Below are 16,760 nucleotides of genomic sequence, written 5' to 3'. Positions count from 1 at the left end.
ATTTGGTAATTTATGAAGAAAATATTTTATGGATAAAAGCAATAGCCAACATGAGATAGATGGTTAGCTGGAGACTTGATCATGGCGCCTGATTGATCTGGAGAAATGAAATCAGACAATGGACACTGGATAATACATCTAAACAAGAGCTGAATATTGACTAAGCACTACCCACCCAATGGCACATCTATGTAACTTTCTATCATTTCTGTAGGACAATACAGTGCTGATGTGTTTTCAAGAACTGCGTTGACTGGGTGTTTAATAATTTTAAACACCCGGTGCAGGAGGGAGTGCTGTGATAAATGGTCCACCATTCCACAATGATGAAAAGAACTGAACATAATGTTCTAATTAAACCCAGTTCTCACTATGTTCTTTACATGAATACCCCTTGTGTCTCTCAGAAAACAGCTCTCTCCCAACGAAACCTCATTACCTCCCAACATGTGAGCTGGCTTCATTCATGAAAATACCAACAAAAAGGAGGTGAAAAAACCTTTCTTCCTCTGGCCCTGTTACTCCCACCCATCCTCTACAGTTCTCTCTCTCTTTCTCTCACTCACTCTCTGTCTGTCTCTCACCCTATGCAGCTTTTTCTGCACCTCCTAGCTAAGCGAAGGAGGGAGAGCTGCAAGTTGCCATGGCAACAGCTACCTGTTCATTATCTTTAGTGGGTGAAGAGCAGCACCACTTTGGGAATCAGACTCTAGGCTGCCTAAGCACAGCATTATCTGTGTTTACAGATCCAACCACCTCTCTACTATGTCCAGGACAGAGAGGGGAGCAGTAAGGTAGTCAGGGGGAAGATGGGTGTGGGACAGCTGAGACAGAGAGGGAAAGTGATGTCTTGCTTTAAAAAACAGGGTTATAAGAAATTGCATCTGATCTGTGAAATCTTTGGAAAGAGAGCATAAGAACTGAGAAACAGAGGTTGTCTGTGGAGATGATGATGGTGATGATAATGTGATTTAATTTGCAAGATCTAAAACATCCAACAATATTTCAGGTAACCTATACGACCATTTAGTTTACCTTTCTTAGTAAGGAGACACTATAGTTGGCTCTATGCTATATAGACTGCAAAAAAATCTCACCATTTGATATGGACTTTATCAAAACAAAAGCAAGAAGCTAATAAAAAAGTTCTTAACATAAATTACACATCAATGACACCTCCAAACACGTCGGACTCTAAAAAGTCTTTAGAAGTATACAAAAACACTCAACATGACAGTATGCCAACCTGTGATCTCAATGGGTACAAGGTGAGCTGGAGTGTGTCGTCCCAGGTACCAGCGAGGTTTCTCTGCAACAGGTGGACTCAGTGATGCATTCCAGCCTAGAAGTGACTTCTCTGAACCACAGGGGGTCGGGTCCTGCGCCCGGACCCCTAATGTTGTGGTCTCATCCTCACACACTTGCTTATTTGCAGGCTAAAGAAAGAGAGATAAAATGAGCCTATGAATGTAAAACAATATAATTAATTCCTAATTCTGCATGGTAATGATTTCTATTATTACCCAAATGATGTATTCATTTAAACACTTCATTTCTAAATATGGATTTTAGGGTTCGTTCTACATCTACATTGTGTTAAATGTGAATAATTATATAGTTCGTTTTAATAATTAATATTCTTAATATTCAAATGTTGAATTGAGTTTTTTATCTTTTTGAGCAGATGACTTAAATTACAGCTTATTTACATGCTCAACACCACCGACACAGAGAAGCCTGTAGCTGTTTTCACTCAAGGGACAAACCACATTTAATTAGATTTGCAAACTTTACCCAAAACATTAATGCTTTACAGAAAACAAATGAGTTTGTTGGTGGCACACGCGTCAAAATCCGGGGACTTAAAAAACCCCCCAAAGTTACTAGTTTAATCAGTGTAAGAGCTAGTAAGACAGCATACAAGTAGTTACCACAAAGACGAACTCTGTCTTCTTGTTGTTGAGTGAGGAAGGGGATCGGCTGAGGGTGGTTGACGTGTCCTCCGAGCTTTGAGAGGACGGGTGCCTGAATGTCTGTCCTGTCACTCTGTTATCATACAACTGCTCCTCAAAATCTGAGTAGACATAGATACAACATGCTAGTTTTAAAGTTAGCAACAGCTCTAAGAGACACTGAAATCAACTGAAATCTCTCTCCTGCTTCATCAGAAATGTTCCCTAGGGCTCTTGTAAACAGAATGATTACCATTACATTCATTCCAAGGACTCCCCTCACAAGACCCCACCCCATTCTTGTAGCCATTTTAATCCCCCAAAACATTCTCCCCTCCCACTATATACTTAAAACACACACACTTAAACACTGTATTAATGTCTTTATCTTTTACTGTTCAGTAAGTAGGCTGATTTGGCTATACTAGCAGGAGCCGAATTTTTAAAAATGTCCTCAAATGTCAAATACTCCCTTGAGAGGACATTTAGGTTTCTGAAAGGCTCATAAATTGCCCAAATCATTTTAAATCTAAAAATGCCAGCAGGATAGGTTGAGTGTTGTTATTGTGAATGCCATCTTAGTATATAGAACTATTTTTTCTATGAGAGGTCCTCAATAATACGGCCTGTGTGGTGTTTAGGGGGGGTTGATCCCTCTTTTTCCGAACTGGGATGCCGCACTCTTAGACTTGGGGTTGCCTAGCAATGGCAGGCTGTCTAAGACAATGGCATACCTCCGGAGTCAACAATAGCCCCAAGCCCCGAATTTAGCCTCATTGAGTAGAGCCCTCTTCACATGCTGGGACAGAGCACACAGTTGAAATCCTAAACCTCTACTAAAACACGATCGAGACTGCAGCAAAACTACAGCCTAGTACTGTGTACCTCCACATGCGCTACTTTTAAATATGTGGTGGCATTTTATTTATCACGCTAAATGAAGACAGTTCTATTCCAGGAATGATGCTTGACCAGATGGCTTTCAAATCGCTACACTAATGAGATACACAGGGAGACAATGCTTCAGTTAGCCTTACACCTCAAATTACTCTAGGAAACACTTGCACTGCATAGACTGATGGACCAAACTATGCAATCTGCTTTGTAAAATCCCATGGAAAGCAAAAAGAAGTCTAAAAAAGACGGTTGTGTTTTGGAATGCGTTATGACTATTAGTTCCCCAGGGCTGTAACAAGAACCAACTGCAAACACAGGCCAACTTGCAAAGCCTTCTACAAACCACTGAGCATTCCTCGTTATTATACTTAACTATCCTCACTTTTCCAAACACTGTGCTATATTAGAGACAGGGGCATTTCCTTAGAGATGGTGAAGGAGGCATTGCCTCCTCAAAATATTGGATGAGAAAAAAAATTCTTGAGAACAAAAATAAAACAATGACAATATTACAAAATATAAAATAGTTTCTCTAAAGAAAGATTGTCCAACAGCAATCCTCAATCCTCATCCCTCTTGCTTCCTGAGCCCGAGTTTTAAGAGACCCCCTACAGATTGTGGTAAGTTTGGTGGAGGGTAATTAAGAATGAATGGGGGAAAATCATGTGAGAGGAGGCAATGCCTCCATCGTGATATGATTGGATACCACTCCTTCTCCACTTCTTCTGCAAATCAGACTAATAAAAGTAAACAACTGCCACAAAATAAAACAAAAAATGGTTTGTGGGACTTTTTAGGAAGTGAAAATTTAAAGTAATTCTCAGTGTATGTGATCGATATTTACTTAGCTTTTATGGCGGATGATCCGGAAAATTCAAAATAGTTAACAACTGAAAGGAATAGCTGAACATAAGTTACTAAATAAAATATATAGTTAAAATTCTTACTGCCTAGAATTATTATTTTGGAATAAATGTAAAATGCTTAAAAACACTAGACTTTAATAAACATAATATTTATTATATTGTTAATAAAATTAAAAATAAAAAAATTTACATTTTAAATTTTTTAAAAGAAAAGTTAAATTGTAATAATTTTTTACAACATTACTGTATTTTGCTGTATTTCTGATTAAATGCATGAAGCCTTGTTGAGCATAAGAGACGTCTTGAAAAAAAAAGTATTTAAAAAAAAATCTTACTGACCCCAAACTTTTGAATGGTATTAAAATAATAAAGTAATAAATAAAGTTCAGTATAGCTGCTTATGGGAGAATTACAATGGATACAGCAGGTATTGTTTGAAATCTATACTAAAATAAGTTTCAACCAAGAGAGAAGAAAGTAAACCAGACAGAGTGTCAGAACTCACCGAAACACTGGTTGGTTCATACAGGCCTCTACGGAAAGGTAGGCTTCAAAGACCAATAAAAAAACTTCAAAGCTGATGTATGGGAGAGAGTACCAGAAGCAACAGCAAGACTGAGCAAGCGTGTGTATGTCTGTGTGTGTGAAGGTATTTCAAACACACTCTCCCCTGCTTCCCTGACCTGATCTTGGGCTAGTCAGTAAAACTAATGGGACTCAAAAATCTCCATTCTTATCAGCCAATCAAATGGCTCGCCTAGACAAGATGCCAACCACTCAAGCGTGAATGAGTGGTCATGAATGACCTCAAAGCATCGCCAAACAAGATGCTCACTGAAAACCACCCATTTATTAAATATGGGTCACTCCTTGTCTTGTGTATGCAGTAGAGGAATGGAAGAGGTCAAGAGCAACAATGCCCCTTTTCTTGTCAGTTTGGGCAGTTTTTGTCTGGTCTGTATTCCATTTGGTCTTTGTTTCTATGAAGAAAATTTTAAATGTAATCACTTTTGTTAAGGAACAGAAATGTCATAACCTTCAGTAGCATTGCAATAGACTGCTAGAAACTACAAAATACAATCTCATGAGTTGATTTACCATATAAGTGAACCAATCATATTAGAAGAAAATTATGCAATGTGACATAATATTACCTTGGCTGTGTACCTTCCTTATAGTTACGATTGCATCCTTGATGCTGGGGATTCTCTGTGATTGATATGAGGCCCTCTAGGCTGTGATTAAAGCATATTTAAGGACATTGTTTGGGGTCTGTCTGGTTACTGCTGCACAGCAGGTTTAGTGAAACACTAGAGATGTCACTCCCAAGTGATAGTGTTTAAAATGAGCAAGATATTGCCGGATTCATAACTATGAAGGTTTTATCACTAAACGCTTAGCGTCGCCAGTAGATGCTCCCAGCTAAACTTAAGTCGCGTGCGTAGGGGAATTTCTATTACATTACTCGTGCATAACTGAACAGAAATAATTTATAAGCATTGGGGGGATGGGATATAAGTACAATGTCACTGATTAGATTAAGCACTATGTGTCTCCTTACTAATAGTGATAATACTAATAATGATATAATTTAAATAGATAACAATGCCACAAAAAGATAAATCAGCTACGTCAATAGAAAAACGTATTCATGTTTAATATACAAACATTTTTAGTGAAGATTATTAAAACTTTGCAGGCAAAATCATTTTAATAGGAATCCATGCAACACAGGCACCATGAGTGGACACGCCCCTTACAGGCGATTGGCTACAAGTGTATTTGGTACCAGATTCACTTTTAGCCACATTTGTCAGAAACCGCTTACTGCACCTTTAAATAGAAAACAAGCGTGTTTTTTGTATATATTTACTTCTTAACGACTGCAATCAAAAGTGCTTACTAAACGAATACTGCTATTGTAAACTAAATACTACTAATTGTAAATGTGACATTGTATATTATTTATGTTAATAATGGCAAGATTTTCTAACATTATTAATATCAACTGTAAAGCACTGTGGAATTTTACACAACTGTAATAACTGGGTTTTTTCTTCAAAGTTGAGTGTTTTTAAAGTTGAAAGGAATAATGTCTATGGCACATATTCTATTAGGCTGTCAAATTTGGAATAAATGGTATATCAGCAGGCTTTCAGTGATTGATTCTTAAACTTTTCGTGCTCTTCCCATGTCTTGATATTTGGCTGCCTGCAACCGTGAATGGCAGAAAGACATATGCAAAGGAAAATTGCTGTTTATGCACATAGCACGGTGCCACACATTCATAAACACTGACCACCCACTCACTGTTGTTTAAGCAACAGCTGCCCAGTCGATCTGAAGAGGAGCTTAAACCAGAATAGCATCTCGTACCTCACAGATATATATTAATAGCAGGCATCAAACAAGAAAGAGATAAAAGAGGGAAATTCAACCATGTACAGTCACACAAGACTGCAAGAGCCACAAGCACTGGCATATTCATTCACGAACGAAAAAAAAACACGAAAGAGAAAGGGAGACTCTGTGTATTATCTGCAAATGGAAATGAATCTAATGGATCATAAAGAAGGACAAAGTATGAGTCAGAAATAGAGAGGGAACGATGGGGAGGCGAGTGGAGGGAAAACATGAGGATGCTCAGAGGAATAGAAAAACAAATAGTGCCTCTCTTACACGCACTGGGAAACACGGAATGGGGATGGAAGTGGAGGATATTCACAGACAGACAGCCAGCATGCAAGGCGACGCGAAACACACACCCACAAAAACAAAATGAAAACACATGATAGGCAGACCCCGCAGGCGGACGGTCGGGCTACACAACCTCTGGTGGCACGGAAACACACAGACGACGCGCCGGCAGCTGACTCTCCTACCTTGCAGCAGACTCTGTAGGTTCAGCTGAGCCTCCTGGTGCAGTTCCTGCACACACTCCGGCCTACTCCACGAGCCGAACACATTCACATGCTGTTGCCATGACGATTGGAAGTGGGCCGTTCGTTTGCTCTCCGAGTCCAAGTTGGTGGCGGCTGGCAGAGAGAGAGACAGAGGGAGGGGAGAAGAACAAGAGATGCAGATAGAAGGAGGAAGTCAGAGCAAGAGAAAAGGAGAGAGAGAGAGAGAGATGCGGAAAGAAGGGAGGGGAGAGAAAAGATACATAAATATAAACCGATACAATTTACATATGTTTTTAGACATTTGCATACTATGGCAGGAGAGAGGTGGAAACATCCAACAGAGCAAATGAAGCGCACACGGAATCGGCAATTAAAGGGCTAACAATTAATAACAATTATTTAATTACAACCCTAATATGTTTTCTGTCTGGACACCCAACAGAAAAGGCATGCTGGCATGCAGTGTTTTACTGCTCTTGGTTTATGGTAGTTCTGTACGTTAAAAGCCACCAAAGACATTAATAATAACACCTATAACTATACATTTTTAATAATAGCTCCAATTCGAAGAGTGTCCAGGACACAGAGAAACAATTTCCCACAGAGCACGTCAAGTCCGAAGCCACCTGATTTGCAGAGCGCACTTGACATTTGTTGGTGTGGATGCTAATATAGCTATCTTTACAGTCTTACTAGTTAGATCTGACTGCTCTGATAAATATTAATTTCATATCACATGAAGCCGTTGAACTATGAAAAAAATCAGAATAAGAGATGACTGCCCTAGTAAAAATTTATATGATAAAATATTTTAAATTATACATTTTAAGTAGTGTGTTCATCGTGACTAATAATATAATAAAAAAAGAACAAAATATAATACTCTTTTGACAAAAACGCCACACGGTGAGGTCGTGTAATATAATGGTGTGGGCAATATGATTCATACATTTTTACGAATTTTATAATCCTGAACACCAACAACATGTCTTTATTTAAAGCTTACTGCAGAGAGACAGAAAAAGACACTGATGAAAAAGGACGCTCGCTTATCTCCCGAGAGGTTAACTGAGCACACTTAATTACAACTTCAGCACTAGTTCTCCAAGAGGAAATTAATATGCTATTTCTCCCTCTTACATAACTCTGCTTAATTTTCAAAGCATAAAGATTGATGGAATTCAAAGCAAAGTCAACATGCTGAACATCAGGACAAACAGAAGGGGCTTTAAAGGAGGGATGTGTGCGAATGGCAAATAAGATCGGAAAGGTGCAGCTAGCCTGTTCTAGAAGTCTTCTGTCAGGATCAAACAATGCATTTTGATTTTGGACCTTTCACTATAGTACGGGCCGATTGGTGTGATATAATAAATCCACAGAATAATAATAAACAAAAACGAATTAATTCCATAGTGTTGTAAGATTACGGAAATGGCCTTATGTCTAAAATCTAATCTTTCCATGTTTCCATTTCCTGCTCACCAGCTGAACTCCCCTGTACTCAGTCCTATACATGCTACGCTTAATTAGCCCAATGTCCTCACCTTCATTAGTGGCTGATTAACTTGCATGAGCTGGATCTTTGAACTACAGGACATTAAACATGACATGACAGCAGCAAGACAGAGGCCACTTGAGAAACTACTTGTCTTCACATGCGAGTGTATCATGTCATGCAAGCCATTACGAATTCGCTGTGTTGATTAAAAGTATATTTTTTTGTGTAGAATTTGGTGATACTAAGCCTGTCTCTGTCTGGCTTATCTGGTTAAAGGTTAACAATAGCCAAAAGAAACATGGAAAAACAACAAGGCTACTGGTGTTACCCTCTTCAACATTTATACGCATTTTGTTTTAACTCATCTCACTGTCATGGTGGAGCAACTGTCCGGAGGATATTTGTCAGACTTGTCTGCATCACATAAAACTTGAAAAGAATTGGGAGCTAAAGCCTCACCAACAGAATTTGTGATAATCACACACATGCCTCTAGAGTTTCAGAATATCTGTTGCTCAGACCTATACCACAAAATAATTGCTTCTGGCTAAAATATATGAAAAAATCTTATATTATGAACTCATCAATTTCTTAAACTCTGTTTTCATAATATATGTAATATGTAAATATTTATATAAATATTAAAGAGAATGTCTGATGAAACAGATCCTCGTGAGGAATACATGTAAACAGCTCTCCCAAAAATTAGATGCATTTAGGTAACTGCACTTTAGGTAATATAGGTCATGTTTTTATCATTAGAAAAAAAAATGTTTACTTACAGTATATTAAAAAGCAACTTATATATTGCAATTAATGTTAAGCAAGCAAAGTGCTGACAAGCGTCGACACAAACAACATAGATCTAGTATTAGGTACTATCTTGACAAACAGCCTATTCATCATCAGACTGAAATGTAGCCAATCAAAATTCGAAAAGGTGCACAGCTCATTTAGAGTTTTCTGTTTTACAACACGGTAGTCTACCAAACTTCTTTTTCTACATATTCGTTTGCTGTTGTACATGAATATTAGGACACAAGCGAAGTTTAAAGCTTTGATTGCATAAAAACATAATTATAAATTACTGGTCTGTGAGATTTTGCACAAATGTTTTTGTGGGTTGCACAAATCTTGTGGGTTTTAGTTTTTATCTTCCCCACATGTAATTTTAACACAGTTTGTGCTTGTTAGGCCAGGCAAAGCACATCAAGACATCCAGTTTTGCTTTAAATCAATTTAGGCTTTGTGTTTATAATAAAGGAGGGCTTTTATCTAAACCCATAAGGCTTTTGTTCATTTATGAAATACAAATGAGGATTTTTTTTTTAATGAAACCTGAGAGATTTCTGTCCCTCTATTGAAAATTCATTACACCAAAACATCAGAAAAAACATTGTAAAATTAATGTATATTAATTAATGTATATTAATGTCAAGCAATACAAGTCTTCTGATGAGAAATGTGCATTGATATGTCAAGCAGGCACGTTTGAGATTATGTTTACTATATTTGTAAAAGATGACAGAATTTTCATTTTTGAATGAACTAACCCTTTAAGATCAGATGACTTAAGATCACATGATAACCAAAAGTCTACCTCTGTGTTCAGTATTAAACTGACAGTGTAATCATCCAATTATAGTATTGAAGAAAACATGACAGGTGGGAATTATTGACAAGGTGACCAATCACATTTCTTCTTCCCTCACATTCACAGCACACTAGAAGATTGATAACAGTGAAATCTGGTCTCACAGCTATGTAGAGCTGTATAGAGTTTTATTTTTTGAGTCAACACAGTGTCAACACTTTCCCTCTCAAAGACTCCTTGGTTATATATATATATATATATATATATATAGCTAATAATTAGTGCATAAAATTAAGATTCACTTCCATAAAATATTCTTTACTCAGTCGACACTGAGAGCTTTGATGAATGATTCCCTTTTTATTATCATCAGATATTCTCATATTTTTATCCATAGCTTGACTGCTTATTAGTGTGCATATTACTAGTACATTGGCTGTTTATTTCCACTTATCTGCTACATTAACACTGACTTATTCTGAATGACCGTGTTCAAGATCCCCTAATCCAACCCAACACCTAAACATAACGACTACCTTACCGACTATTAATAAGCAGTTTATTGAAGGAAAACTCTCAGTTCATAGTGAAGTTAAGTTCCCTAATCTAAAGTGTTACGGAAACATGCTGACAGAAGCTTGCACAGATTCAATATGAGTAAAGAGCACACTTGTAAACGGTGTCAGTGTCCCTCACCAACCTGTATCGGCTCGCACAATTTTCTCACGTACACGCAGGAATCAAATTGTGTTTTTGCTCTGTGATCGTACAGAGAGTGCTGCCAAAAGCAATTACTCTCACAGGATAATTGTAGTGGCATGAATCCCAATCCAAACTCTTTCTGCCCTTCACCCAATCTTTTCCTCTCCTTTCACTGATGTGTGAGATTGAAGCCTTTCCACACCGTCAAGCAAGACTACAGCCCTTGATGGGTTTTTTACTGGGTGCACACAGAGAACGTACACAGCAGCACCGAACGGAAGGCGATAGTGATCTGTTACTCAAAAATGTACGATAGAGTTAAAGGAAAGGTTCATGACAACATCACCACCACACCTGGACAAGCACCAATAAAAAGCTGCAAAACACTGCGGTGAATGAACGTGATTTACAACGGCAGATGGTGTGTATGAGGCAAAACCAATCTCAGACCTCACAGTGATCGCATAAAACAGCCGCTCAATTAATTAAATCGATCGGCTAATGATGAAAACACTAACATCCGCTCTCGGCTGCCACATCCACATGGAAATATTCAGCTGAGGGTTGAAACCTACGATCCAAGTGTGAACTCAACACATAAAGTATGAGCCAGACTCACACCCTACATGGACAAGGCTCATATTTATGGAAATAATGTGTCTCTCTGTTGTTTTTCTCTCCATGGTAACTGTATGGTCTGATAGAGAAGCTGTGAGCACAGAATGAAACATTCTTATACTGGAGTCATATAGCTTACTACTACAGATAAAGCCAGAGCTCTCTTTTCTTTCCTGCGTGATGCATTTCCTATTGAAACACTGTAGTAAGATGGGCGGGACATGTTTTGGCCAGTCTTTCCTTTTCTTAGCAAAACTACATTTGACAGCTTTTACAATGGACGAAAGCAATGAAGACACTTTCAAAATGAATAAATTTGAGCCAATTCATTCTCACTCGGTGAAAGGAAATTATGTGCGAGAGACAACTGAAAACAAAACAAACCATGATTTGCTACTTGCTATTTCTAGGAAGAGGCAGGTGGTATTTACACTCATATACTACAGTGATTTATTGGACAAAAAATGTTTCCGGAAAACAAGACAGGGTAGTGGAATGAAAAAAAGGCAAGGTCTAAAAACTAATTTTTTAAAGGCTAATTCACAGTGTGTTGACAGATGATGACCAGTGTTAGTTGGATTTTGTTGGGTGGCATCTGTTACTGTTGATCTGTGCATGTTCAGTCACGGTTTGTCGTGAAATGTCTGACGTAGTGTACAGTAAACTGGTAACTGTCATCATTGGTCGACATCTGACAGTGCAGCGTGAATTAGTCTTTAAAACGGTCATAAACTGAGAAATCTAAATTCCCTTTATCTTTTGACACATAGAAGGTGGCTGTACTATAAAAGCATCCTGTAAGTTTCAGAACTCAAAACTTTTTTCATTAGTCTAGAGTTTGTAATAATGCCAGTCTGCCAAAAAGAGGACCTTTTGAATGTTCTACCCTAACTTCCAGACCGCAGCAGAAAGAACTTGGTCTTTTGTTCACGTCATTTTACTGTGGATTTGTTTACAAACAAGGCACAATTCAGAAAGATGACGAAAAAAGGAAAAAAAGACGATGCTGTGCTGACTCTATTGGATCCAACTGTAATTGTTTTTGTCACATGATCACTATTACTTAGATTGTTTGATATTTACTCAGTATTCAATCACAGCAGGGTCCATCTATGAAGAATGTAAGCTGTCAAACGTACACAAATATTTACCAATTATAGCAGTGGGCGTTTACTTCTGAGTCTATAATCCACAACGGCAGAGTCAAAAAAGGACCGAAAATAGCTTATTAACTTCTTAAATTATATTTATTTTATGTAAAAATCTTGATAACATTATAAGCGGGCCTCAGAGAACAGTACAAAATAATTTAAAATGCAGTTCATGACCCCTTTAAAAGCTGAACTTCTTTTAACTTGTGTGCCCCCATTTTAGAACACTCACTGGAAAAGACGCAAACACACTAGTCAAATATTTCTGTCTAGCACATGTTTATATTGAAAAACTGCAGTGCAGTGAAATGCAAAAATATGTTCTGTTTGTATAAGCCCAAATCTGCTAAATTTGGTCAAGTCAAGTCACCTTTATTTATATAGTGCTCTATACAATACAGATTGTTTCAAAGAAGCTTCACAACTGGTAAATCAATAAAAAAATCAACATGTATACCAACAGAATCAAAATGCCTAATGTACATGAGATGAAGTCAGTTTAGTGTTGGTATAGTTCGATTATTCTGTTAATTTCTGAAACAAATTCAGTTTAGCTATAAGCAGATCTACAGAAGGCAATAGTCAGAGTTGCCAGGTGTTCACAACAAAACCCACCCAATTGCTGCTCAAAATTAGCCCAATGGCGTTTCAAGGGGGTTCCCTGGTAAAATTCGCATTCCATGGGGGAAAATACACAGTTTTTGGAGTGGATCCTCTGGTAAAATTAGCATTGACATTGTTTGAGTCGCTTCAACACGTGGACATGAAAAACGGTTCAATTTTGTGAATTCAATCCGTTATGAAACAATATACAGTACAGTGAAAGAGGTTAACCAAAAGCCACAAATGCCAATTTTGATATCATGGTGCCAGGGTTTTGGATGCAGAGTAGAATAGAATACAATAGAATAGAACAGAATAGAACACATCAACCTGAGAGTAATAAATAATGTTGATTGTGTAGACTTTAGTTATTCTTGCTCACACACTCACGCACACATTAGAGGCATTATTTCTCTCATGAACACAGTCCTCTTTCCCAGTTGCACAGATTCCATGACACCTCCTCCATTCCACATGTTTTGCACAGAAACATGGCAGTGAGTGTTGGTGAGGCTGTGATGTGTTTACATATGCTGCAGTGTTGGTCCCAGCAGTGCTGACTGTAGTGACTGCCGCTTCCTCCACTGCTTCACCCCTCCCCGTCTGTTTCCTCTGGTGCCAGTGAGCGTGTGTGAATGACAAGTGCTGAAAGACAGACTATTAGTGAAAGTGTGTCTATGTGTCAGTATGTCTGATAAACAAACACGCACATGCTCGCACACTTCCCATAGAGGAAGGAAATGTGAACACCGGCCTTCTGGAGTTAATCTTCCCCTGGTCCTCTTCTCATCCTCTCCAATACTCTTCACCTCACATTCCCTTTGGCCTTATCCATCTACTCATGTTCCTCTGAAAACAAAGATTTCCTATGTACAAACTATCCTGCACATTTGTCCCAAATGTGGTTACATTATTCATAAGAGGGAAGATAAGACAGCATTACAAAACTTACTGGCAAGAGGCTACAACGATGCTATTTGTACATTTACTGACAGAATAATATGCAGTAATTATTTTAAGGTTTGGACTTTTAAAAGCAACAATAATCTATATATGCAAATATAATGACTGTTTTACTTTTTTATATATATATATATATATATATATATATATATATATATATATATATATATATATATATATATATATATATATATATGTCTCAAAGTGTTTTCAATCTACAAATGGCCTAAGACTTTCACCACTAAGGACGATAGCTTAATGATAACTATAACATTAAATAATAGTTGATTCTGTGAGAATAGGGAAGTCCACAACACAACTAATACAATAAGAAACTTAGTCACTTTTCAGAATGATCTTCTTTCAGCTAATGAACAATACAACCAATCAGAATCCTCTTATTTTTAAAGAGGCAGATGAAATAACAGCTCACGCAGCACACAATAATAATAAAAAGTGCTGTTGTCCATTGGTATGAAAACTGACAGCCATTGTTGCATTTACCATACTTGGTGTGAATGCACCTTTATGCCTTATATCTTCATATTAAAAGTGCGCGATGGGAATTTTTGCAGTAACAAAATTTGTTGTATTTTCTAATCTACTTGTTTAAAACTGCAGACCCACTATAGAGTAATGGTGGATTTGGTGGGAAATTTCAGTTCATGTCAAGTATCTTTTTGTGTTTACATCTTGTCCGTAAACAGGGAAAAGAAGGTCCGGCTATTATGGCAGCAGATACTATTGGTCATCATTAAATTTATCTGTGCAGAAAATCATTTGCAAAATACATGGAAATTAAACAAATTAAAAGACTGAAGGCATGACAGACAAATTAACCGCCCCATATGGTTTCTGTTCAGTGTTCGGTGCTAAATGTCTTTACCTTGTAAATAGTCTAATGGCACATTGATGGAATCAGATCGCACATGCACAGAAAGTGGGATAATGTGTCGCTCACAGGTTCGTTTCTCAGGGGAAACGCATGCTAAACGGAGATGAGAAATTCATTTAAAGCAAAGCTGTGTCACTAGCAGTAAAATGAATTTAAAGAACAAACAGTACAAGCCCTGACAGCCTGTGCAAAGAAAATAGGATATCATCTAAGAAAGCTGATAGCGGGTTGAAGCTGAGCTCGTATAAGCTGATGTGATGTTTTAACGTCCCCACAGAAAATCCACTGATGTGCAGCAGATAGTTAGTGTCCAAGCATGAGTGGGCTAGAAATGACTCAATCAAAAGAAAGGGCAAGAGACATTTTTCCTCGAAAAACAAAATAAGCTCATGCTACAAATGCTGTGAACTTTTGTCCAGTTTCCGGTTTTATGCGTGTTTGGTGGTGGCTGATGGGGATTAATGTTGTACAGTCATACTGTGGTGTCAGAGCCAACGCTTAATCTGCTGCTTATAGCAGTTAGCACCAATATAACTCTCATTTAGTGAAGCTTTTAAATGATGTCCAAACGAGGAATGAATCACACTGGATACAAACGGATCTGATGGAGAAAACCCATCCGCATTAGAAAATTCTTAAAAAGTTATACAGACTCGGAAGCTTACATCATGTGAAAAACGTAACATTTGATGCCTGCTTTTATAAAGCAGTCAGTCAGGGTTTGTAGACTATGCATCTAATCGACATTTTGAATGTTGTGATTGGCTGAGGTGGGCTCTATTTTCCGTCCCTTGCTGTGTTGACACAAAAATCTAGAACAATCCCACAGGAAAGCATTATTGTGATGTCATTTGTTGCCCTGGTTTACTTTGGCTCCGGGTCTGTAGTATTCGCTCAACCTGCCTTCAAACTGGGCAAAAAAATCCCAGGCTTCTTTGAGCTTTCACAGGCACCACATTTAAGCACATTCTCGTTTACAGTAGGATCTGGCACTTGGTCAAAATTCACATGTGAATACAAACTCAGAGGACTGTTTGTGTGCACTCTCAGACATAATTACCAAAAAATTGTACCATTAGGCTGGCTACTGCAGTACCTCTATCAGGACATCTTTGTGCCTTATTTAACCTTAAAAGGTTCTTAATAGTAGGTAACCTTTTAGGGGTTTATAAAGAACAAAGATGTTCCTCTGGTACTGCCCCAGTGGCAAGTTGTTTAAAATGCATTCTTTTCTTCGCTTTACTTTTTATTAAAAGATTTACTTTTTGGCATTTTTGTCTTTATTATGATAGGACAGTAACTAGACATGAAGGAAAGTAGGACAGGGAGGGGGGATACCCGAAGCACAACAGTGCTATATGTCGGCATGCAGCTATCAACTATCAAATAACTCAAATAACTCAAAACTATTAAATACATTGAATTAATGAGCTACTGTATTAAATAGCTTTATGATGCTTAATTCAAGATTCACATATATATATATAAAATTATTTGGAACACAAATGATGCTGTGAATCTGCTATTATCACAAGGTAACTTTTAAAAACAGTTGTACTATGTATATGTTTTATCTAGTGTTATGTGTCCCCTGAATTTTATTTTCCCTCCACCCTAGCTCTGCTAGAAGTGAAGACTATCAGTCTGCAAAAGCAATATATGCTGTTAGGTCACATTTTGTTAGAAAAACTGAACTGTATTTTATACATTCAATATAATTAATAGAATTAAAAATCACTTGAAATCCACAAAAATATGATGACTTCACATAGACTGGCATCCCCCAGCTAGCCCGTCACCACCATCAGAAAATCTTACAGTGGTAAAATATGATGATGCTGACAAAATTTGGAAGAATTTGAAAAAAAAAAATTGCCAAATCTATATTCTAATAGAAAATGGGAAGAGGATGTTGACATATAATGGTTGACAAAATAAATATAAACAAAATTATCTAAAACTATAAAACTTACCAGAACATGTCAGACACTGATGTACTCTGTAGAGGTGAATGTGGAAGGGGGTCCTTTAGATTGACAGCTGCCCCTGATATACCCTGATTTGATTTGATTTTTAGGAATATCTGACAGTGTTGACAAAAACGCACAACTTTGAAAT

General features: G+C 37.5%; 1 protein-coding gene across 7 annotated transcripts in view; it reads right to left on the bottom strand.

Moving 5' to 3' along the window:
* nhsl2 (NHS-like 2) overlaps positions 1–16,760 on the bottom strand; it is a 63,352-nt gene that overhangs the window by 7,234 nt on the left and 39,358 nt on the right. For 5 of the 7 annotated variants that reach the window (XM_043244437.1, XM_043244438.1, XM_043244439.1 and 2 more), the window contains exons 2-4: positions 6,598–6,750; positions 1,932–2,074; positions 1,247–1,436 (exon numbers count right to left, since the gene is read on the bottom strand). In XM_043244437.1, the coding sequence (XP_043100372.1) occupies positions 1,247–1,436; positions 1,932–2,074; positions 6,598–6,750 (486 nt within the window). The remainder of the gene's footprint in view (positions 1–1,246; positions 1,437–1,931; positions 2,075–6,597; positions 6,751–16,760) is intronic. The other 2 variants (XM_043244443.1, XM_043244444.1) reach the window with 1 other exon arrangement.

The sequence above is a fragment of the Puntigrus tetrazona genome, chromosome 7, assembly GCF_018831695.1.
Source record: "Puntigrus tetrazona isolate hp1 chromosome 7, ASM1883169v1, whole genome shotgun sequence".
Taxonomy (NCBI): Eukaryota; Metazoa; Chordata; class Actinopteri; order Cypriniformes; family Cyprinidae; genus Puntigrus; species Puntigrus tetrazona.
The sequence above is the reverse complement of the archived record's forward strand: the minus strand, read 5'-3'. Positions and strand labels throughout refer to the sequence as shown.